The following is a 24,287-nucleotide window of genomic DNA, read 5'->3' on the forward strand; positions in this document are numbered from 1 at the left end:
ATTAAAAATTCCCAGAACGCGAATGAAAAAAAACTGGACTCATAAAATTACTAACCCCAAATCAAGCAAAACAAGAATTACACGAAACTAAACCAAGGAAGGACTAAAACGATGTTTTGCAACATTTTTTGTTTAAAACATTGCTGATTCTTTTCATGTTTTCTTTCCATAGTTGAGAAAACGTTTTTCCCTCTTAAGTAGTCTATGGCTTTACAGTACTTTTGTAAAGTATGGTTTTGTGCACAAATATTGAAACATTGATCTTTTTCTTTACCTGAGCCCTCCAGGATTTAGAAATTGTATGTGAGAAATTTTATTTTTATGGCAAGATAGTTATTTGCATAAGTTCACTAGGAATCTGCTCTCTTCGGGCTGGAGCGACTGGAAGCACAGGTTGTATCACCAAGGCTAGGACTGGGATGTCAGTTTTTCAGATATGACCAGACTGCTTTAAGGAATGAGCGTTAACTTTCAGCAGCCAATAAAAACCTTGAAAGAACTGGCCTGGCACTTTGTTCTTGAACTATGTGGTGCCCTTCCAGCATTTCTAGCCTTGCAGTAAATAAATAATGTCATTTTCTGACAGGCCCAGGAACCTCAAAAACATTTTGGGGACCTCAAGAAAAAAATTTTAGCCAGGTATCTCAGATAAAATATGTTGGTAAGTCTGTGGCACAGTTTCCTAGCCTGGAGAGGGTTTTAGTGTTCTAATCTAATAACATTCTTTACAAAAAGTTCCAGCAAATCCAACTTAAAAAGAGCTTATATGTTAAAGCACTGTTCTTGCTGTACTTAGGTAAGTGATCAGCTTAAATATAATGACACTAAACTTATTTTGTAAGTGAATTGGACTTACTGTGATTATCTTTGATAAACAGGGAGGTGATTGTAAAGAGAAAAAATATGTTTCAGAATAGCTATATTATAGCTGTTATCAGATTCCAGCTCTGTCCATTGTTTCAGAGTTTTTAAAAATTATCTGGACTGAATCCCGAATTTTTAGTTTCCTCTAATACCTGCTACGGCTCTTCAGACTAACATTCCCAACTTTCCCCCACTTTTCTGACTTGAAATTACTAAAAATTAAAACCGTGCCTTTCCCAAAGCCCTGCAGACTAAAGCTGGATAACTTGACATAAACTTTGGAGAAATCATCACAATTTATTTATGCACAAAAACTTCACTGGAACGTCTGATGCAAACTATAATCCAGAAAAATCTGTCAGATTGCCACCACCTGTCCACTCCAACTTAAATTATTTGAACTCAAATCTAGAAATCTCAGCTGGTTGCTCTCCAGAAACTAGCTTACAGACTGCTTGAAACATAGACCTTTGTCTTCTTTTTGTTTCCATAGAAATGTCTCCGATAAAGTACCTGTTTGCCTACACCATATGCAGACCTAACTCTGACGGAAACCCGCTTACACCACCTCTGAAATGGAATGCAATGATTTAACGGAACTGACCTGTTTTCAGGACTGAAAGACTGATATGATAAGTGATGCAACAATGTACCCAAACTGGTTGCTTTCTACTTGTTCCAAACTGTGTTCTTCTCCTGCTTTGCCAAATCTCTTATCTTAAAACTTCTAACCCAAGTCTCTCCAAAACTACCAACTTAGCTTTTAACATGTGAAATTTCTGAAAGTAAAGTTTCAAGGGGGGACTGAAGGAAACCAAAATATTTCTCCCCAAAATGTTGAGAATTGTTGTTAGGAACACTGAATTCGCAGGGAAGCGTTCTGCGTAAGCCTGTTTTCCTGAGGTCGGGCCGTAAATCCTTCCTTGCCAGGGAATAGCACTTGCCAGAGAAGGCAGCAGTGGAATCTGGAAACAGATTTTACTACCTTCTCTCATTTTGTCCCCTTTTAAAACTCTGGAGCTGCTGTCTCCTTTGTGTTGTCACTATGCTAAGACTTACTGATCTTTGTTAAAATACCATTTAAGCAAGATCCTTACGCCACTGCTTTGAGAGAGATACTTTTGAACTGCGATCTCTTCCAAACAATAAATACAGCACACACCACCTGCTGATTTTTCTGTTAATCTGACTTCTGTTTTCAGGAAGGTGTCTCAACGGAACTTATGAGGGTTTAGAAATTATATTTCCTCTCCTTTAGTTACCATTTAGCAAAATCAAAATTATGCTAATCTCCTATTCTAGGGGGGTTCTAGATCCAAACTACAAAGTTTTGTGACAGCTCCATGTAACCTTCAGCTGCAAGGATTTTAGCACCAGCAGCTGCAGCCTGGTTCTTTGAGGTTTTCTGCTGGACTGGAAGATAGTAGGTGCACAGGAGCTGAGCCATGTAATCAGCAGAAGCGATGAAGCTGGGAAAGGAGACTCCCTTCCTGGCTGCTCAGAGAGAGGAAGAGTTTGGAGCTGAGGTCAACAGCAGATGTACAGATCCCCAGGGGTTCCACCTAAATCCTGTTCTCTTTATCCAGTTTTCCATTCGGTTTTCACATTTCGAATGTTAGTTAACCTATATCCCTTCTTTTTAGCAATGACCAAAATCAGAGGAGCTTCGAACATAAACAAAAGAAAACATTAAAAACAACTTCCTTGAAAGCCCTAAACCTTTTAAAGTACAGGTAAAGGAAGAGGAGGCAGATGCCAGCGGGAGAGCAGGACGATTACTCTTCACAGACACTCCTTTGTGCGGGAGGAGCCGCCCGGCACGGGGGCAGCGTTTGTCTCTTCTACAAGGTGAACACGTGGAGGTCTGATTTCAGGGACACATACAGCTGCCTCTCCGAAGGAACGTAACCGCAGGAGAAAGTGCTTTAACAACTATCAGGATGCGTGTTTAATAACACACACACATTCCATAACAAATTTTTAGAAGTTTTTATTTATCTAAAAACATAAAGTTATCAAACATATCAATTTGCTTTGCAGAGCAATTTACATAAAAATTCACGACGTATACCAACAGCAGCATAGCACTGACCACCTCAGTTTGTGATGCATCCTTTGATACAGATCTCAGCAACACACAGAGCCAGTAGGGGAAATTCAAGCTTTCAGCTGGGGGTCTCTGAGGTCCCACCTGCCAGCAGTTCATTTAGCAGAAAGTGGGGCACAGGGGGTGCTGAAGAGGGGGACGCGGACCCCATTGCCTGTTAAGTCCCATCTATCTCAGAGTTTGAAACAACATGGGAATTTCCACAGGAGGAGGGTTGGCCTGCTGGCCTGGCCCTTCTCTCACATCCCCTCTACTTCAGCTACATTTCTTAGGCATGTCCCTTAAAGCTGTGAAAATTAATACAAGAAAAACTGACCGTTACTTCATTAATGTAACAGGCTATAAGGATCTCAAGGAGATCCACCTACATTGAGGATCTGTCTCAAAAACGGGGCATGTAAAACATAACCTGCAAACTGGTGTGTAAGGTCTGTCAGCCTTCTTGCACCATCCAGACAGATGCAGATGGCCACGGAAGACTTGGGGAGATATGCGATACAAATAAAGACCTTAACCAATCCCAGCGCTTTCAGAAAAACTTTCACCGGTGGGGGAGTGGGGGCATGTGACTGGAGAGCAATGAAAGGAACCTTACACTAGATCTGAATTGTTACTAAAAAAGTAACTGACACTCACACACAAAGTGGCCTTCCTGGTGGAGCATCCACAAAGCCAAGAGGCGCAAGCACCCAAGACGCCCAGAGTCGCACCACCCCTGGGGCTTGCTGCAGTTATGCCCTCACCCAAAGACCATCTTTTTCAAACACAAACACCTACCTGCCCTTGGTGGTAATGACACTGTAAGGGCTGCTCATTCCACAGTAGGATTTTACATGTTTTCTCACCATGGCGCAGTCTCTTTTTAGCTCATACCCAATAGTCTAGCTGCGTTTTCCGCAGGGCAACTAACTCTTCTGTTTTTGCTCAGGACGGAGGGGCTTCCAAGGTTCTAACTGAGCGACTTCCAAGGCTTCAGTTGTAAATGAGTCAGCGGCTTCCAAGGCCTCAGTTGTAAATGAGTCGGTCACTTGGTTCTCTACAGTGTTCCAGGAGATATTAATGACTGCTTGAGGTTCTCCTACATATACAAAATCTCACGAACAAGACATCAACCAAGAAATGCACCTGGGAGACACGTACATTTTTTCCACGTGACCCAATGCTCTTTAACGTAACAAGGTCCCCAAACTCTTCAACAGCTCTGTCCACTGAGTACAAACTGAATTCTAGTTTGCCAATTCCACTTTATCAAGACAAGGAATGAGGAAGCTGTTCCTTTCCAGAGTCCTGAGACAAGTGCTGGGATTCCCAACCCTGAGTATTTCACAGCTAGTTTATTCCCTAGGTCATACCCTGGACCACTCAAAATTTAAAAAAGTCAACATACACATAGATGTGAAGATAAGAAAGGAGGTAGTGGCCCCAGTCAACAAGGATTTTCCAGAAAATTCAGCTCCACTGGTAAAGCAGCACAATATTTAAAAACACAAAGAAGAAGAAGTCACAAAGCAACTGAAATGGGGCATCCGCTTGGAGAATTAAGAAGACAGAATGCCCTTTAGACCGACTTCTAAGACAGCTTCTTTGAAGTGCTGTGTGGGGTGACTCTTCAGCGAAGAGGGTCACAGGTAAGGGCCCCGTGAAACAGCAGTTCTTAATATCTTTACCTTCCCTTAGGATAATATACCCCAAAACACTTTGCATCTATAAGATGCATACATCACTGCAGTTCACGAAACACAGTGTGCTCCTGATACGTATCCGTGTTGCATGGCTAATGGAATGTCAGACCCTACGGGGTACAAGGCAGTGGAGCTCCACAGCAAGGCCTCTGCACAGAACGAGGTAAATCTTCACTGTTAGCTATGAAGAGCACTGCATGAAAGTGTGTGCAAGATGACCCCATGAGGTTTTCTTTTTAAGTTTATGTATATTTACAGAAAAGTGGAATGTGTTGGAAGAGTAAACACCCCTTCCTGTAGACCCTTTGAGAGAGGAGAATTTGAGCTGGGAATAAAGGAGATGCTTTTTATTTTTTGTTCTTCTCTACTGTTTGTCTTTTCTGTAGTTAATACATATGACTTTAATATTAGAAACTTTTAAACATTAAAAAATGATGTTTCAGTGCTCACTGCTCACTAAGCTTGATAAAAGCTTAACTGTGTCATGTATGGATACAGCAGGCGCCTATTATGTGCTTGCTGAATCCATTTAAAATACCGATCAGAAAAGCAGGAGCACACGTCTGAGAGCTACGCAGTCTGCGGATCCTGGGAGTGACAGGAAATATCCTGCAGTATGAGAAACACCCTGGGAGAGACGCCCCCGTCTACACCGTTGTACTTTCTCAAAGCCACAAAAATGTTTTCCTTTTTTCAGGTTGACTTAAGCAAGTGGAGGTCTTTGGGATTCTATAAATAGATGCATTTGTAAAAAGCCAAGTAATTTTAAGACCCTGTCAAACTATAATTGGCGTGAGGAAGCACAGAACAGACGAAAGAAGCAGAAACAGCCCACTGGGTGTGCAGTTCCGCCGCCAGCTCTATCCTGCTTCCAGGGGCGGCTCCTGGCAGTGCTCTCCAGCCTGCGAGTCCCAGCTCCTCCTCCTTTAGTGTCACCGTGGCTGATGAGTGCACAGCCAGACAGACAGAGGAGAGTGGCACAGAGGAGGGGAACAGACAGGTTAGTACTTGCACAGAAGGGCAACAGTTCAAGTAGTAAGATATATGCTCCTGAATTTCTTCTTTATGAGAAGAATTTTAGCATTTCTAGAGAATGAGGGACAAAAAGACACAGAAACAAGAAAACTTAACCATTACTTAGACATGACTAGATGGTAGGACAGACAAAAACGTTCCATCCAAGAGGAACTCTCCTGTTTTTTGGCACAAGAAATTAGTAAGTTTACTAACTGACGTCCAGGGGAGGCCAAGGAGAGAAGCCAGTGGGAAGGAGGGCGGGGCCGAGGGGCCCACACCAGCAAACCGCTGGCAGGTGGGGAAGGGGCCTCCCCCAGGCTACAGGCACAACTTCAGTCAAAGATTCCATTTCCTTCACTCCGCAAGTGTCTTCCACAAGAACGGCAGCTCCTACATACATTAATACATTCCTGTTACGTGTGAGGCTTCTTCCGTTTACTTCCCTGAGAAATGATACAGACATGCCTACAAGCAGTCATCACTCCAGTCAGTGTCAATACTGAAAGGCAAGTTTTCTCAGTCTTCCAGCAAGACCTAGTCTACAACAAATTAAAGAGCCCATTTCAGTAAATGTAAACACATCACTTGGTCAATTTTCACAGTGATCATCAATGATGGCAGTTTACAGAGCCCAAGAAGTGCAAAGCCACCTTCCTTTCGGAGTAAGCTCATCTGCCAATCAGATGTCACTGATTCTCCACGCGTGTCTGGTGGCAATTCTCCTCAACTGCTGCACTGAAATCTTCACTTCTGAGTTCCTCAGAACAGCAAGAGGGCAGTCAATTGGATGCTTTCACTAAAGTCAAATATTTACAACGAAAATCATTTGTGTTGGGTGGGTGCAGTGGTTCACACCTTAATCCCAGCTACCAGGGAGGCTGAGGCAGGAGAGTCTCTTGAACCTGGGAGGTGGAGGTCGCAGTGAGCTGAGATCGTGCCACTGCACTCCGGCCTGGGAGACTGAGCAAGAGCCTGTATCAAAAAAAATAAAATAAAAATAGAAAAAAAAAAAAAGGAAAAAGAAAACCACTCATCTTGACATTTTTCATTCTTGAATGGAGGAATGGCGGATAGATCTGTGGTAATCTTCTGGATTGCTGATGTGCTCCGGTAAATCGTAGCCCCTCAGGAAATGTCCACTGTTTTGCTGAGCAAAATAATACAGTTGTCTGGCAAGCAGAGGTTCTACCTTTAATAAGAGATTTTTAAAAAGACGTTACTGAGATATCCCGCAACTGGCTCACTATTAAACAGCGCTCAGATTCTAAGGAGACAGTAACGTAAAGCCCAAAGTTACGTCCTAGAACACATCAGAACATTTCATATTTGGAGCCATCTAAAGAAGCAATTTTTTTGTTAGTCCTTCCATAGATCAACATGTAAAAAAACAGCCAAAGTGACTTAATTCTGGGTTAAAGATGTTACTTTCAAATCAACTGCCACTTAAAATGTACATTTAACTAAAACTGAATCAAATCAAGTAAAGTGATTAAATTAAAAGGAAGTCTGAGGTAATCTGCAGGGTAATTTAGGCCAATGATTTTGTTTTTCCACAACTGCAGTTTGAAAGAAACAAGAAACTCATCCTGAATGATTTGATTTCCAGGTCATCGGTATAGTTCTAAACCAGAGGTAAAAGAAATAAAAAGTAAAGTTAAACAACAACAAAACTACTCTTGTGGAAAAACAGAAGTTAACTGGCCTCAAATTTATCCCGTCTGGTTATTAGCATGCATCACGCTCACCAAAAAACAAAAACAACTTAACGTTCAGCTTTTCCTATATTTACAGCATCTAAGGCAAGCTGAATGCTCTCCATCAATCATGATATTAAAGTCTATATTTTATATATAGCGACTTAAGCAAAACTCCTGAGTACCTGAAATGAATTAAATTAATAACTTTTAAAAGTGGAACTCATAAGTGTAGATGTGTGTTTATTCATTTTATGGACCACACAGCCTTATCTTCAGGATGATGGGATCTTCTGGGGATCCATCTTTCCCTGACTTAGAGGACGGCAACTTCATCCAAGTCACCCTTAAAATTGGATTGATGTATAGCTGAGCTGATCATCAATTTCTTTTGTTTTCTTTTTTCTTTTTTTTTCGAGACGGAGTCTCACTCTGTCGCCCAGGCTGGAGTGCAGTGGTGCGATCTCGGCTCACTGCAACCTCTGACCCCTGGGTTCAAGTGATTCTCTTGCTTCAGCCTCCTGAGTAGCTGGGATTACAGGTACGCACCACCACACCCGACTAATTTTTGTATTTTTAGTAGAGGGGGTTTCACCTTGTTGGTCAGGCTGGTCTCAAATTCCTGACAACGTGATCCACCCACCTCGGCCTCCCAAAGCGCTGGGCTGGGATTACAGGCATGAGCCACCGCACCTGGCCGATCATCAGCTTCTTAAATGCTGCTTATCAATGCCAAGTTTATTTAGTCATTTAGCAATTCCTGTTGTTAACAACATATCAGTTATGATTTCAACAATCATAGCAATTGTTAAGTCAATCACTGGAGAGAACTCATGAGAAATCCTCAGTCTATGGGATTACATATTGGTTGGTGGGTAGGTCTTTGTTTTTAAAATCGAGAAGGGGGGTTGTATGTTAGAGATTAAACCATGTTTCATTTCAGTTCTCAATGAGGAACAGCATCAGAGCTACAATATGATGGGAATTTTGATGTTAGGGGTGTAAGTTTTACCTGGTACTGCTCACCATGCAAGCCCATTAATGAAGCCTGAAGTACGTAGCAATGTGAAGTTTTCAAATTCAAAAGTCATAAGGGTTCAAGATTCTGTTTTCCATGGCAAATTAATGCTTCATGTTATCTATAGAAACCTTTTCTCATAAAAAAGAAAACTAACCCTAATCCTAACCCTAACCCTTTAGCATTACTTGCCACAGTTGAACCCATCTTGAACTATCCCAGAGAACATTACGAGGGTCTGGTTTACTTGAATTCCTTGAAACATTCAGCCTCTTTCAAATATCATATGCCCAATAATTAAATAATTTCTAAAATTCCAGAAATAAAAGAGGTGCAGGACACACATGCAGACCTACAAAATGCCTCCAGGGAATGGATAGTTTCCCATCTGGGAAAAGCTTTTCCACTGAACGAAGATCCACTAGCTAGACAGCATTCTTAAAGCCATCTTAGCATGGAGAATTTTAAAGGGCAGCTTTTACCATCAATCTTTCTCAATCCCTGTAAAATGGAAATATGACAACTTTCCTGAAAAATAAAAAAGATGGGGAGAGAGGCACCCTCCACTGAGGCTGTCCTCCCTGGGTCTTTGACGAGCAGGTCTCAAGTCTGGGAGGAAGCACGTGGGTCCTCCGACGGCGCTGCTTGCTGGACCATGCTTCCTCCCTCATTAGTTCAAGGCTTACGCTTATTTTTCCAGGTCATTTGACATTCACTTTTCATTTGGGACTTTTCTAAATGAAACTCTGCCCTTTACAAAGAACAGGAAGCCACTGTGGGGTGAGCGAGCTGAGGACTCACGTGAGCTGTGATGAGCTTCCTCTGCCTCTGCGGGTCTGGAAACTCCTCTCCGAAGCACAGAGTCACCTGGAATCTCGGCAGGGAGCGGCCGTGGTGAGCAAACGCTTGCAGCTCTGCAGAGGCCCACAAGAAAAAGACCACGTTCAGAAACCCTCGTCACCAAACACACCAGGTTAAACAGGAAGCAGGAGCTTACTGTGACTCTGAACTGTCTACTTCCCTGAGCAGGGCTCTTGATGTGAACATCTCAGATACAAAACAGCATGCGTGCTTTCTCCCCAGGGCCCTCGGTCTCCCTCCATGCTTCAGGAGGAACTAGTCGACAGCTAAAGCACACCGCTTTGCAGCACTGGGCCCACAAAGACTCAAAAGGTAGTAGACCGCAGTGAAGTTGGGAGATAAAGGACGAGAAACGTAGTCACTCAATGGCAAAAGACTGACTTATGCCATGGACAAGTTTTCATTTAAAAAATCAGAAAGTTTTGACATCCTGGGATCATTTTAAAACCTCATCCCGTCCCCACAGAGCCCACACAATCCAGTGTCTGTGCTACTGCGGATATCCACGTAACTCAGGCACCACAGAAAACACGTAACACCAATGCAGTGACTAGCACCAGCCCTCGGTAGCTGAGTCCCGCTGTCCCTGGGCCTGAACTGCATGACTCTGAGTAGACTCGTGCCTATCTCCAGGGACAGAACAGTAACCTGACCTGAGACGGGGAGTGGGGCAGCCCCCTGGCCTCCCGCTTGTGGATACGCACAAATACCTCCTGAAGCCACCACACCTACCCAAAAGAGAGGAAACGGACTGGAGCATTGTTGGAAGGATGAATGCCCATCCCCTGACTTTAGCCCGTGCCCCTTCCCCCATACACAAGACAAATCTTCTGCCTGTACCTACAATAAAACGTCAAGCCCGCAAAAGAAATCAGTTGACACAGGAGCTGCTAAAGCTAATGCAGAACAGATGTGTCCCTATCAGACACACACCCTGGGGCCGTGCCCCGGGGCTGTCCCCAGTGCTGTGCAGACCTGAAAGGGGAGATATCAGAGATCTCCACTGTTCTCTTCAACTGAACAGAAATTTCTAGCTAACTTACAGGACTGCTTGACTTCCTGCTTTTTTTTTTTTTTCCAGAATTCAAATCAAACCCAAATGACTTAGTCAGAATGTGTAAAACACATTCACACTGCCATGATCTGAGACTACACCTACACAGGCTCATCAGAATGGCGAGTTGGCACAATTCTCTGAAAAAGCCTGCCTCCAACCCTAGATAACATGAGCGTGTTTGGGGGGAATCCTTAGTTATGCAGACGCTGGTCGGCACGGCTGCAGTTTTTACGTTCACAGCATCCTCCTTGAACCTCAGTGAACACGTTGAGGTGAGAGGCTGCTGTGGGCAGAGCACAGCCCTCGGTCACAGATGAAGGAATGAAAGCCAAGACCAGCTCTCGCTCACAGATTAATAGTAAGTTCTAGACTTGCAAGTCCACTGCCCCAGGACCCTCACAGGCGTCCACCCCCGCCTGTGCCTTCTCTCACGCAGCGTACCTGTGACTCAGAGTGCACCTTTCAGCTTAGTCACCATGGGGGCTCCACCTCCCTAAAAACGCCCGGCAAGAGGCACTAGGAGAAGACAGCGCCCGTTCCTTGTGACACCTTCATCAGAAAGCCCTCACCTTGTGGTATCTTCCGAAACCACTGGCACCAAGGTCCAGAGTCTTCAGAAGGCCCACTGGGCCTTAGCCTTCCTGGCCCATGTGAGCTCTTCCAGACCCCAAGGCAGACAGAGGAGAGGCTGACGGGGAGTCTCCCCAGTCGCCCTTCAACTTCCTTGGTTTCCCCATGAACACCACGCCCAACCCCAAGAAGGATGGGACCTCCCTGGTCGGGGACTGGGGATGGTTCTGCCCTTAGAATGAGGTGTCCAGCCCGAGGTGACTTCCTCACCTCGGGGAACCTGCACAGTTCTCCCTCTTCCTATTGTCTGCCTCTGTGTGAAGCTTAGTTATCTTTTTTTTTTTTTTTTTTTTTTTTTTGGGGGTGAGGGGTGGGGGCCGGGATGGGGTCTTGCTCTGTCCTGTGAACTGGAGCACAGGGGTGCGATCTCAGCTCACTGCAACCTCCGCCTCCCAGGTTCAAGCAATTCTTGTGCCTCAGCCTCCTGAGTAGCTGGGACTACAGGCGCCACCACCACGCCTGGCTCATTTTTGTATCTTTAGTAGAGACGGGGTTTTGCCATGTTGGCCAGACTGGTCTCAAACTCCTGGCCTCAACTGACCTGCCCGCCTCAGCCTCCCAAAAGTGCTGGGATTACAGGCATGGGCCACCACACCCGGCCTGAAGCTTAGTTATCTAGGGACACATTTGCTTTGAGCACCAAAAGAAAATCTGGATGAGCTTATACACACGTGGGCCACTGACACCCGAAAGCACGAGCACGTGTCCGCAGTGCCAGAGCACAGAGGTGGGTCCTGTGTTTATTTTAAATAAGGGGAATGAAGAAGCACGTTCAAGAAAAGGGGAGGCACATGAAAAACCAAAGACACAGGAGTTTCTGAAGCAGCTCGGGAAGGAGCAGGGCTGGGAAAAGGCAGAGGAAGAGCTGGCGGTGGGGTGGCAGGCAGAGCAGCTCCCTCCCTCATGGGAGGCTCCCTCCACCTGGACAGCCACAGGAAGCCTGGGAGGAAGCCCAGTGTGACAGGGCCAGGGGCTCACAGAAGCCAGCCAGAGCTTCACTGAACGGTCATGAAATCCAAGGGAGAAAAACAAAACTCACTGGTTCTGAAAACTATGCTTAGAAACGTTCATATCACAGAGCCCCTCATAGCACTGTCCTGTCACTTCTCCTGTGCAAAACCAGTACGGTCCGCTCCACCCTCCGTCTCACTCGTGGGGCGGCATCTGCATGAGGGTGACCCCTCTCACAGCCCAGAATGTTAACAATATGCTTCTAACCTTCATGATTTTTCTGGGAACCTGAAAAGAGCCATCACATCAACAGACGTGTTTGTTGAGATCACAGTGCAATAAAACAGAACTGTGTTAAGAGGTGACTGTAGAAAACCAGAATTGCAAGAGTACAGCCTGAGCCACGGTCCACCTGGACCATCTGATCCGGACTCTCTGCCCTCAACAGAGCCAGCCAGAAGATCTCTACTGGGTCAAGCCCCAAGCCCGGTGGGCGCCGGAGTCAACAGGAGGAAGACCTCAGCCTGGGGTGAGACGGACCCTGTCGTTTCTGACCCCTGCGGCAGACAGGCCATCACCGCCTCCATTCTAACAGCTAATGAAGTGCCTCACCTGACAAAAACTGCTGTGTGTCAAAGAGCTTGCAGGTCTGGTCTCTCTCCAGTTTGTTGGGCCGGTCGCTGCACAGCGCCAGGGGCCCGTCCCAGTAGATCCGGCTCTGGCAGAGTCTTTTCGCATAGAGCCCGTCGGGGGCCATCCAGAGGACCACGCCCCTCTCCAGGTGGCCCAGCAGCTTCTCAATGTTTTTCCTCTGGCCGTTGTCCTCTGGGTAGGGGAACAGGACCTGGTCCAGGTTGCTGGCGTCGTAGGAATGTCCATGGGAGATTCGGCAGCCCTCGGGGCTGGACGTGGTCAGCTCCTTCACGAGGATTTCCCGGTAGTACAGGCAGATGTGCAGCCGGCAGTCTGCAAACACAAGGCTCCGGAGTCAGTGCTAGGGGCCGAGGACACCAGCTCGAGGCCATCGGCTCCACAGAGCCAAGCACCTGTGGCGGGACTCTACTGTCCCACAGGCTCCGTGGAGGAACAAAAGGTTGTGGCGTCCAGGAGGCCTGGGAGACGCCGCATGCCCTGTTTCCCCCGAGATCCACAGGCAGCACGAACTCGGTCAACACTTAGAGAAGTCCCGTGGAAATAAACCCGTTTAATTTGTCTAAACCAGCATATTTCAAACGTATGTGGCCACAGACTCTTTTTTTAAGGGACGAGCGTGTCTTTCATTAATTTTCTGGAAAAGTAAGTTGAATTCATATTATAGATCATCACCACTAAGAGCTTACTAAGTCTTATTTGTGAATGATGATGATGATAGTGGTGATGACATTTAAGTCATGTGTCACTGAATGAAAATTCATCTTTAAGCAAATCAATTTTTACTTTGGTAAGAAATGAACCCTAAGTTTAATTTCTACTAGCAAAAAATATGACGGTGTTTCAGAAAGAAGCAAGTCTGTCCACAAACCTGAAAGGTCCTCAAAATAATAATATGACATCATTTAGGTAAAAGCAAGTGTGTGTGTGTGTATACATATATATAAATTATATATATAATTAGGTGCTTATTTATGTCTATAGAGTTTATATATAAACATACACACACATATACACATTAAAGGGTAGGTACTAAGGCCTTAATGGTGATTTCTGGGTGGCAGAATGTGACTTTTTTATTTTCCATTTTTGTTTTTCTGATTTTTAAATTAGTTTTCCACACTGGATATGTGATGTTTTTATCACAAAATTAATTCTTGTGAAAAGAAAGAAATTAATGAGAAAAATGCTCTAAAAGTTCATGCAAAGTCTGCTGACTGGGCTTTGTGTTTAAGTTCGAAAAGAACTCTAAAACTCTCTGAAACTTTAAACAAGATGAATCCATTTACAAATGTTTTGCTGATTTCAGAAACCTCTTTGAAACATTGCCCATGAGTTGAAAGAACCAAGCTAGGTTTGCATAAGCTCCTCAGCCAGACTGCAGGGGAGTGGCACAGACAGGGGGCAGTTGCCACTGGTAACCTTATGGGACCCCACAATCAATGGGAATCACAGTTCTCTAACAAATGTGCTCATGGCTGATAATCTGTATTATGCATACCAAAAAAAAGAAACCCACAAAACTGTCTTATTCCTCAATAGCAGGTTTTGAGACTTAACCCACATCACTGTCTCAATTCTCTGCTTTGACACACTGAGAACGAGTCAGACTGTGCGCCCCAAAGAGAGTGGGTGTTGGCCATTCGAGGTGATTCTCGGGGCAGGTTTCATTTCATTTAATGTCATCAGAAATCACGAGGTTGCAGAGATATAAATAGCTGTTTATTTCCTACTCTTCAGGCACCCACACAAGTCTTAGGTGTTCAAGAAAAGGGTTTGAAAGTTTCTAAAAACAAACACAAGCCTTCCTGCTCAGAAGTAACTCCTCCCAAAGGGCATCCTCGGTACTCATGAGCATCTCAGAAAAAAAGGTGCAAGCCTCATTCAGAATTAGAAGGAGCGGGCAGGTAAAACTCCAGCCCCCGTGAGCAGCCGTAGTGCCACAACTCTCGTCTCCCTGAAATCTTCAGAATTTAGTTAGTATTTTTCATCAATGATTTTTAAAGATGCCAAAGGGCAAGATGAGAATTCCAAACCTTAGAAACAATCCAAAATATTATCTAAAAAATGAATAGACATATAGCACATATGCTTGGCAAGTCTGAGGGTGCCTTCTTTATAATAGTTTTTTTTTTCTTTTTTTAGAAATAAATTTTAAAAATCAGGTTGAATTCATATTTGTTTGCAAGCTATATTAAAGACCAAAATGTGTATTACTTTTAGGCATATCAATGTTATTGAGGGACCAGAACTAATGTCCCCAGGGAGCAGAGGAGGAGGACTTATTTGTGGCTCAACCTGGAAGGATGATCAGCCTCTCAAATTAAGAAGCCCTTCCCCACTTCCACATGGAGAATGCTGGCTGAAGAGGGGCCCTTGGTAAAGGAAACTGGAGTGTTTGCACATTCCTGGAAATTCGGAGAGGTGCCAGTGAAGACGCCAGAATGACTCCATTCAAGCCAGTGGCTGAAACTGTCAGCAGAACCACAAGCAGTGATGCTGGGTTTTTCCAGTGGTGCCCCTAATTCACTCTGGTCACCTCACGCACAGGATGTGTCCACATCTACTCCAGACCTCAGGGGGAGCAAAGCAAGTGTCTAAAGTCCCATCAAATCTGCCCAAAGATGACAGAGCTGGCAGCAGAGGCTGGCCTCCTGCGGTGCCTCTGGAACCAAACCCTGCACTCACCTGAGAGCGCCAAGGCTTCAGCAGACCTTATGCTTGGCTCTGTGGGGATTCCGGGAGCCTGGGACTCAGGTGGGGCACAAGCATAAAAGGTTCCTGTCACCTGGCAACCTGCATTTGCAAATAAAAATCAGATGACGTCTAGGCAGAGTCCGATGCACTGCAGGGCTTCCTGGGGTGTGTGTGTGAAGCCTGGGAAGGAAGAGGCTGGTGCCCAGTCACCTTCCCACCCACTCCCAGCACCAGCGACTAGCAGGGCATACTCTTGTGAGGCAAAGACGAGCTGGAGGGAAACTGGAAAACCAAAGCTGAGGGAAAAACGAGACAGTGCGCAGCTTTGAAAGGAAACTTGGAGTGCTCTCTCTGTACCTGACCCACAGGGAGACTGAGGCTCAGAGACAGATGACATGATTTGTCCTTGTTCGCAAAGCGGGTTCACAACAGAGCTGAGAGTTCAGGTCCACTTGAGTTTGTGCCAAAGAGCCCAATTAAAAAAGTAACAAATGGTTTAGTCCATGTTTATTCTGCTTGTCTCTTGTGGGTTGGGAGAAGACTGAACCATGTTCCTGAAGACAATATTGTATGAAACACGAATGGAGGAAGAATGTGGCACAGAACACCTGATCGTGCTGCCGCTTCATTTACTGTTACCGATGCTTCAAGACAGGTCTCTACCTATTCCACCATCACTTTACACAATTCTAGGCCTCGCCTCTTTCCCAGGGTCACTAACTCCATAGAGCCAGAGCACTGAACACAAGTCTGAATTTCAGGAACTAGTTTTATGTCAGCTGATTCCTCCACTACCATATTGGAAACCAGCCCTTGCTACAAATCCCTCTTGAAAAGCCAATCCCACTGAATTCTGGGCTTTTTTGTGAACGTGCCACTCAATACAAACATTAAATAGCGGTACACCTCTTCACTACCTACAGCCAAGGATAACCTGAATGTGACTGGGGGAAAAAAGGCCAAATTGCAAAGGAACAAATATTCCTAAAACATCCAAAGGGTTCAATGTGTTGACCCATCTCAGGACTTCTATTTAAGTAACTAACTCAAAAGTCCTGAAAGCCTGAGTTACAGCATTGTGAGATTCTCCCTGCACCTAGCTAATGAGTGCTTCTGCGGATGGAGCTTATTTTGATATCTGGGGAACTCCTGAGGGCAGGGGACCACATCTAATCCAGAATCAGAGGTCTCTCTGGGACCCAGTGGTAGGCAGACACCTGTAGAGACTTTTCATGTGTTTGCCCGTGGTATTTTTCCATTCCTTTTTTAGTATCACCTCTAATACCAACAATAGCAACAATGAACACACCACTATTCGAGAGAAATATACCAGCTCAGTAATCTCCCAGCATCCCTACTTATTATCTACGAGCTTCCATGATCTCTTCTATATATAAAAAGTGGGGACTGTTTTCCACTGCCTGGAGTGATCTCTGTGGCGTTTACATAAGATCCCATGAAGGGCAGTGCCTAGCATGGATCCTGACAGTAAACTTGGCTGTGGGATGCCACCATCCCACAGGACTGAGAAAACCCTCCTCTCCCCTGAGCTGCACATGCAGCCTCCAAGAAGGGGAAAGAGCTTTGGTGCTGCCCAGGACAGACCAGATTCACCGTGGCCCATGGCCAAATTAGCAGTTAGTTCTTCTGTTTCCTGCCCTGTAACTTCCTTACCATTTTCACAAGCTGGGCCTTGCCAGTGGTGGCCGCGAGGTCCGAACGTTACGGGACATTGGTACGGGATTTCCGGGTGCGGCTGATCTGGGACATAGTCCCTCCAGCTTCGGTCGAGGGGTGGCATCACATAGTTGTGAACCTGCTAAAGGAGCACAGGAGAGGCTGAGAGAAGCACTGTCATTGAGACAGCGGGTAGGGGGTGCTCTTATAGCCTCCAGACTCCTAAGGGAATCCCTTATTAGGCTGACAGCCGAAGAATTTTATCATCCAAAAAGACTGGAGTGAATCGTTCATCACACTAGGTGGAGACACCCATGGATCATAAAGGACAATGGAGACACTTGTGCTGTTTTATGTAAAGCTTCGTCATATGGCTAAATCTGGCACCAAAACACCACAGGGGAATTTGCCTTCTTTTACCCACCAAAGTGGATGAAACAAAGCTGTCATTCACATCAAGAAAGCCTGAAGAGATCAGCTGCCCTGTGGTTTCACATGATAAGACACTACTTCCAAAACCTTCCACTTCCACAAAAGATCTGTTTCCCAGAAGACCTGAGGAGCATATTCCAGCAGGCGGACATGCCCAACCCCCCCCTACTTAAGACCCACACCAATGGCAGCACCGTGTGGAAAGAGAGACATTCATTCGGTGACCTGGGGTTTTTCTGGGCTGTTGGACCAGCGACAGCAAATGGCAAGTTCTGCTGTCTGGGCTGCTGTGGTTCTCTGGCCATGTGGGCAGCTGGCCCGCACAGCCTCGCCCTCAGGGAGCCCAGTGCCCTCCACCATACCTGGGCTGGGAGCGAGGGGTAAGGCGTTGTCATGGTGTAGGGGTGGCTCATGGACATCTGCGGGTCCTCCATGAGCTGCTTGGCTCCTACATGTTTGGGGAAAAGGGAAATGGCACAATGTAAAAACAGGAACTGACCTAACTAAATGTCAAATCTTGTAAAAATACCTGAGCATTTAATTCTTAGAATGCATAACACGGTGTTGACAAATAAGGTATTTTTCAGCAACTCCCTTGGGAAGTTATTTGTTCATGCTATTAAACTGATTTTTTTCTACAAGGTCTGAGTTGTACAGGACAGGTAGAGAAATACAGGGCAGATGGCATGCGAATGTGCCTTGTGACATGAAGGACCTCGCCAGCCAGATGTTTCCCAAGTGAGGTCACCTGAAGCATCTGTTTGAGATGCAGATTCCTGGGCTCTCTTCCAGATACACTGGTCAGAATCTGGAAAAGAGGGGTCCAGGAATCTGACTTTTAATAAGCACCTCAGCTGACCATGTTACACTTTAAAAGTTGACCATTTTAATGGCCGGGCGCGGTGGCTCAAGCCTGTAATCCCAGCACTTTGGGAGGCCGAGACGGGCGGATCACAAGGTCAGGAGATCAAGACCATCCTGGCTAACATGGTGAAACCCTGTCTCTACTAAAAAATACAAAAAACTAGCCGGGCGAGGTGGCGGGCGCTTGTAGTCCCAGCTACTCGGGAGGCTGAGGCAGGAGAATGGCATAAACCCGGGAGGCGGAGCTTGCAGTGAGCTGAGATCCAGCCTGGGCGACAGAGCGAGACTCCGTCTCAAAAAAAAAAAAAAAAAAAAAGTTGACCATTTTATTACCATGAATGGTAATGAGATATTCCTCTCATTACCCCTCTTCTGCAAAATAGTCATTAAAGACTATTAGATAAGTAAATTCTAACAAGTTATCTGGGTTTCTTTTTTCTTTTTTCTTTTTTTTGAAAGACTAACTGGAAAACACATATTCAATGCACACACACCCCATATACATTGAGGCATACCGTGTGATTAATTCCCCTATGCTAAACATCACAGGAACTTCAGCTTGTGACCCACATCACCCAGGCAGAGAGGCTGGGCTTCACTGTGAGGCAGAAGGCAGGCAGGCAATACAAAAGGAAGGCTAGAAAGTGAGGCTCAGAATGAAGTGAAGTTAACGTGCCTCAAGGATCTGGCTGCCTCTGTTCTGTGACCCAAATTCGGGAAAGCCCCTACCTTTTTTGGCTCCCTCAGGAACAATCCTGTACACTTTGTACGGGTCGGAGATGTCCAGCTGGCTCCGCTCGACCAGTTCCTCAAAGTCATTGCTCTTGTTCAGAGCGCATCGTAAACGAGTCTTCCAGGTAGGAGGGTCTGGCTTGTCGATGCCTTCTCGGAACTTTCCTTTAAATAGTGCCCAAGCCTGGGGGGAAAGAATGAAGAGAATGCAAAGTCAAAATACAGGTCTGGTTTATTAGTTTTATTTTTGGAGACAGAGTCCTGCTGTGTCACCCAGGCTAGAGTACAGTGGCATGATGATAGCCCACTGCAGCATCCTGAGTTCTAGGGATCCTCCTATCTCAGCCTCTAGAATAGCTGGGCCCTGGGCCTACAGGTGTTCACCACCACACCTGGCTAATTTTTTTTTATTATTGTTTACTGCAGAGACAGGGTCTCACTGTGTTGCATAGGCATCCTTCCGCCTCATCTTCCCAAAGTGCTGGGATGACAGGTGTGAGCCACCATGCTAAACCCAAAGGACAGATCTTTTGTAAGGAATCTTGAAATTATATGTCTAAAGGAAAGAATGGTACGTGGGTCCTTCAGATTTACACCATTGCTCAAAATGTAAACTGAAAGACCCCAACTATCCTCTAGGAAAATGATTTTCCATCTTGGACCCTATCACTGCCAAGCTGAAGACACATTTTCTGGGTATTTAGAAAAGGTAGAGTGAGATGCGGAGGCTCCTTGAGGGGGCTCTACCCACCCAGTGTCTGAGGTGAGCTTGCCTAGGACTAAGGACAGCTGTGGTGTGAGCTGCCGCCCATAGGAGACATCTGGATGGCCGCACAGCTGAGGCACTCTGAGAGCAAATTCAGACCAAATTCCCGGAGGAAGTCCCCTTCCCCTGCTCTGCCCACAGGTGGGGGCTGGGCCCAGACACGCAGTTCTCTGGGTAAGCTGCCTTAGGGGAAAACAGTCCTAACAGGGACACAGGTGTGTGCGCTCGCGCAAAGGGCAAGGGAGACAGATCTAGACAGAGGCCCTGAGTTCCAGAGCGATGGGGGGAGGTCTCCAGAGACTTGGAAAGAGAGAGACAGAGACACACACACAGAGAAAGACACAGAGGTGGAAGCTCCCGAAGAGCTAACAGGAGAGAGAAGAGAGGCTGACCTCAGGAAACACATGCAGAGAGAGAGACTCAGAGAGAAAAGCAGCGAAAGAGAAACAGAGACAGACGCGGTGAGAGAAACGAGCACAGGCGCGGACGCACCGCGAGAGACGGAGACCCACGGATGGAGGAGGCAGACAGGAATCCGGGGAAGCGTGGGAGGCTTGCGTGGAAACGGGAACACACAGACCAACAACCAAAACCCCTCGAGCCTTGGACTGCCCTTCCCCAGGCCCCGCCTCCGGGGGTTCCCCTGCAGGCTCCCCGCGCTCAGGACTGGCGCCCGGCTCCCGTCCCCCTAAGAGCCGAGGCCTCCTCTCCTCCTCCTGTGGCTCTGGCGATGCCACCCGGTGCTTCCGCTGCCCGCCAGTCCGCCCCGCGCGGTGCCCTGGGCTCGCCGCGGAGTGGCCGCCGGGACCGGGCTCTACCTCTGGGCCCTCCCCCGCGCCCCCGCCGGCTGCCCAGGCCGGAGACCTTGAAGAGCGCGGCGTCCTCCTCGCGGTTGTAGTCCTGCTTGCCCGCGTGCTTCCAGGGGATGCGGAAGATGCTCTTCTCCTCGTTCTCCCACACCAGCCCGGGGTACTTGCCGCTGTCGATCTGGTCGATCAGCCACTGGCGGAGCTTCCCGTTGCCGCAGCTCACCGCGCTCATGCCGAACTCTCCGCCTCGGCCGCTGCCTTCCAGGTTCATGCCCCGCGTGCCGCCCGCGCCCGCGCCCGGGGTGCTCCGCCCGCTCTGCTCTGCGCTGCGCTGCGCTGCGGGGAGGACAGCGGCCCTTCAGCCACGAGGCGCAGCGCGCCGGGACCCGCCCGACCCTGTGTCGGTGACCCGGAGGCCCTGGAGTCTCCGAGGCTGCGAAGCGCGCGCGTGCCGCGTCAGGGTCGTCGAGGCCCCCGGAAGAAGGCACCTTCGCGGCTGGCCCGGGCGCATCCCCTGGGCGGGCACAGCCGTCCGCCTTCCGAGCTCGGCCCCCGCGAAGGCCCCTGCCCGCGGCTCCACCTGTGCACTCCTGGAACGCACCCGCGGCCCAAAGGCTCCCGACACACGTTGCTGGTTTTGCACACTCTCCCCTCCAGCCGCCCCTCCCGGCCCTCCGTCCGCACTCACTGGTAGCTCTGGCTTCTCTTCGCTCACTCCCAAACCGTTTCTCGCCCCTTCCCCGCGACTCTGTCACTTTCCACGCCCCTGGACCTCGCCTGCGGCCGGGCGTTCCAGGGGCGCAGCACCGGGTTCCTCCAGCCTCCGCTTTCTCCGCTCGCACCCAGACCCTTCGCCCCGAATAGGACCCCATCCCTGCCCAGCTAGCGAGGATCGAGTGGGCTCTGCAAACAACTAGTGGCGGTGACGCGGGGGCTGCAGCCCAGCGGAGGGGGATTCCGCGCGCAGAGCGTCCGCGCGACCCCGGAGCAGGCCCGGGAGAGCGAAGGCGGGGAGGGCGCGGGAGAGGGCGACGCCAGCCGCGGAGCCGGGGAGGCAGGGACCGCGCCAGGCCGGCTGGGCAACCCTAACCCGAATGCACTGGCGGGCGAGCGCCGCGCTGGAGGCCGCGGTGAGTTTGGGCCCCTCAGGAACGAAGAGCAGGGGAAGGAGCTGCGGACGGGGGTCCACAGGGTCGGCGCTGTTTCTCGCGGGCAATGGGGCCGTCTTGTGTGGGTGCCTTGGACGGCCCCGCCTCAGCCACTCCTGGGCCCCGACAGTCCCGCTAGCTCATCCCGTCCGGCTCGTGGCGACCCCAGCGCGGGAGCGCGGAGAGCAGACGGGACTCGGGCTGCGCCCCGGGAGGTGGGCCCTGGAGCCCGCAGCAGCGCCCCCGGCTCGGCGCGGATGGGGTGGGAGTCGGAGCTCCAGGACCGGGCGCGCTCCCTTCCCGCCCCGAAGCCGGGTACCCGGCGCTGCCCTGGAGATCGAACCTCCGGCTGGCGCTCGCGGTCCTCCGTGGTATCGGCCTCACAGCCCTCCTCCGGCCGACTCCAGCCTTACCTCGCCCTGGACTCGGAGCTGAGGGCAGCGGTGGGTCGCGAGCCCGAGCGGTGGAACTGAGAGCGCGAGGTGGGAAAGAGGAACTTTATAGAACTCTCCGGGGCGGGGCCTGGGGCGGGGCGGGGCCGCGGGTTGCAGCGCGGAGCGGGCTGCGCAGCCGAGAGCGGGGCCGGGCGGCGAGCCCCGGGGTCCGCGTGAAGCGTGGGGTTCCCGCGCCCTGGGCGACCCCCCGCGCCGCGCCCGGAGAGCGCACCCCCCGCCCGGCGCGCGCCGCCTCGGCTTCGGGGACTGTCCCTCGGGCCGTTTCCCGCGAAGGGCGAGGTGCGACAGGCGAATCTCGCCTTTGCGCCGGGACCTCCGGAGGCCGGTCAGTCACCGACGGCAGCTAAACTGCGGCGACGTGGCCGGGGCGGGAGACGGGGGCGTGCGGCGGGAGTCCGGGGCGAAGGGGACTTGTCTTTGCGGAGCGCGGAACCGAAGACGGAGGAACGGTCCAGATGGAGCTGGAGTGGAGGCTGCGGGAGCGCCTGGCAAGGCCGGCACCGAGAACCCTGCCCCTCCGCGGCGCTTGGAGAGCATCGCACTCACTAAGAAGAAATAGGAAATGGCCCGGCTCCCTCGAGCTTGATTCAAATACTGCCTCTGCGCGCCTGCCATGCTTACATCCCTTCGCATCTATTAGGCTGGTGAACTGAAGTGACTCAGACAATGCCCCGGCCCCAAAATTTTAATTATCTTAGCATGAAAGAGATGGCGGCGGGGAGAGATCCCCAAGGATCCAAGTGTTTAATCACTTCCAGACTTCAGTTCACCTTAAAATGTCGTTTTAACCTCAACCTGGAGGAAAGCAGTTTCCTAGTGGGGTATAACAGCCCAAAATAGGCCGGGCGCTGGGGCTCAAGCCTGTAATCCCAGCACTTTGGGAGGCCGAGGCGGTGGATCGCCTGAGGTCAGGAGTTCGAGACCAGCCTGGCCAACACGGTGAAACCCTATCTCTACTAAAAAATACAAAAATTAGCCGGGCGTGGTGGCGGGCGCCTGTGGTCCCAGCTGCTTGGGAGGACGAGCCACGATAATCGCTTGAACTTGGGAAGCTGAAGTTGCAGTGAGACGAGATGGTGTTACTGCACTATCCCTGGGTGGCAGAGCAAGACTCCATCTCAAAATAAATTAATAATAGTCCAAAATAGGAATAATACTTAAGTGGACCAGCGATTTTACATACTTTTCCAAGATGTCTTTAATTGCAAAATTAACCCCCTGAGCTTTCACCCGTTGAGCTTTCACCAGATGGTCTGGGATGCTGAGTATGTGTATTTACTTCGCATTTTCAGGTAAACCATCAGATCACTGGTTTCTATATGATTTTAGACCACCACCACCGTAGGTCAACTTGCAACTTTTGAAAAGCTTTTGATTTCACTTATTTCTCAGTTTTGTTTTAATCTTATATGTTGGGTCAATGTCTCCTAAGCAAAGGAGAAACTAAGTTTAGGCTAGAGCAAAACAAGTAGTGAGGTGTGGATAGATATGCTTTTCCTACAACCAACAGACATTCTCAGAAATTAACAGGATGCCATTTTTTATTTCACCCAAGTAAGTTTTCCATTACCAAAGTCTATGTAATAAACAACAGGGTTTTGTTCAAAAAAAGTTCTGGTCACAACCTGTTTTTCTTCCTTTCCTTTCACAGATTTGTTCATTTGACAAATATATTTTGAGCACCTACTACTTGTCAGGAACTGTCCTAGGCACTTGGAACACATTAGTGAACAAAGCAAAGATCGTTGCCTTCTTGTTGCATTATATTTTAGTCAATGGTTACCTTCCCCTCAAATGTTCACAAACGTACCAGAGAGGAGTTTGCTAAGGATAAAAATGGCAAATTTTTGCACTTTTGTACACGTGTCCTCTGCACTGGGTTTAGTCATTTTCAACATACCCTCCCTCACTCATCTACATCTTCTGCTTTTAGTTCAGAACAACAGTCATTGCGTGAAACTCTGAGCCTTCACACCACTACCTTGTTTTTAAATGTAATTGCTAATCTTCAACGCCATCTTCTGGTTTACTCATTTGCCATATTGATCCACTAGAAGTTATTTTTCTTAATGATGATGTGAATACCAATAATAAAATATTTTAATCATTAAAACTCTGGACGGCCTCATTACCCCTCAGGGAGGCAGTGACCAGGTAGCAACTGGCAATGCTGAC

General features: G+C 48.3%; 1 protein-coding gene across 5 annotated transcripts; it reads right to left on the reverse strand.

The window, feature by feature from the left end:
* Positions 1–2,838: 2,838 nt before the first annotated feature.
* Positions 2,839–22,120, reverse strand: IRF4 (interferon regulatory factor 4). Of its 5 annotated transcripts, none has more exons than XM_023221051.2 (9): positions 22,001–22,120; positions 20,565–20,845; positions 18,932–19,118; positions 17,701–17,786; positions 16,904–17,048; positions 15,221–15,328; positions 12,494–12,847; positions 9,184–9,296; positions 2,839–6,859 (listed from the first exon to the last, which is right to left on the reverse strand). In XM_023221051.2, the coding sequence occupies exons 2-9, from the start codon at positions 20,778–20,780 to the stop codon at positions 6,716–6,718; spliced, it is 1,353 nt and encodes a 450-aa protein (XP_023076819.1). In that variant the 5' UTR covers positions 20,781–20,845; positions 22,001–22,120; the 3' UTR covers positions 2,839–6,715. The 5 variants fall into 5 exon arrangements, with proteins under 5 accessions (XP_023076819.1, XP_023076821.1, XP_023076818.1 ...); XM_023221053.2 differs by having other exon boundaries at positions 16,904–17,045; positions 22,071–22,115; XM_023221050.2 differs by having other exon boundaries at positions 22,071–22,115.
* Positions 22,121–24,287: the final 2,167 nt, after the last annotated feature.

The sequence above is a fragment of the Piliocolobus tephrosceles genome, chromosome 5 (genome assembly GCF_002776525.5).
Source record: "Piliocolobus tephrosceles isolate RC106 chromosome 5, ASM277652v3, whole genome shotgun sequence".
Taxonomy (NCBI): domain Eukaryota; kingdom Metazoa; phylum Chordata; class Mammalia; order Primates; family Cercopithecidae; genus Piliocolobus; species Piliocolobus tephrosceles.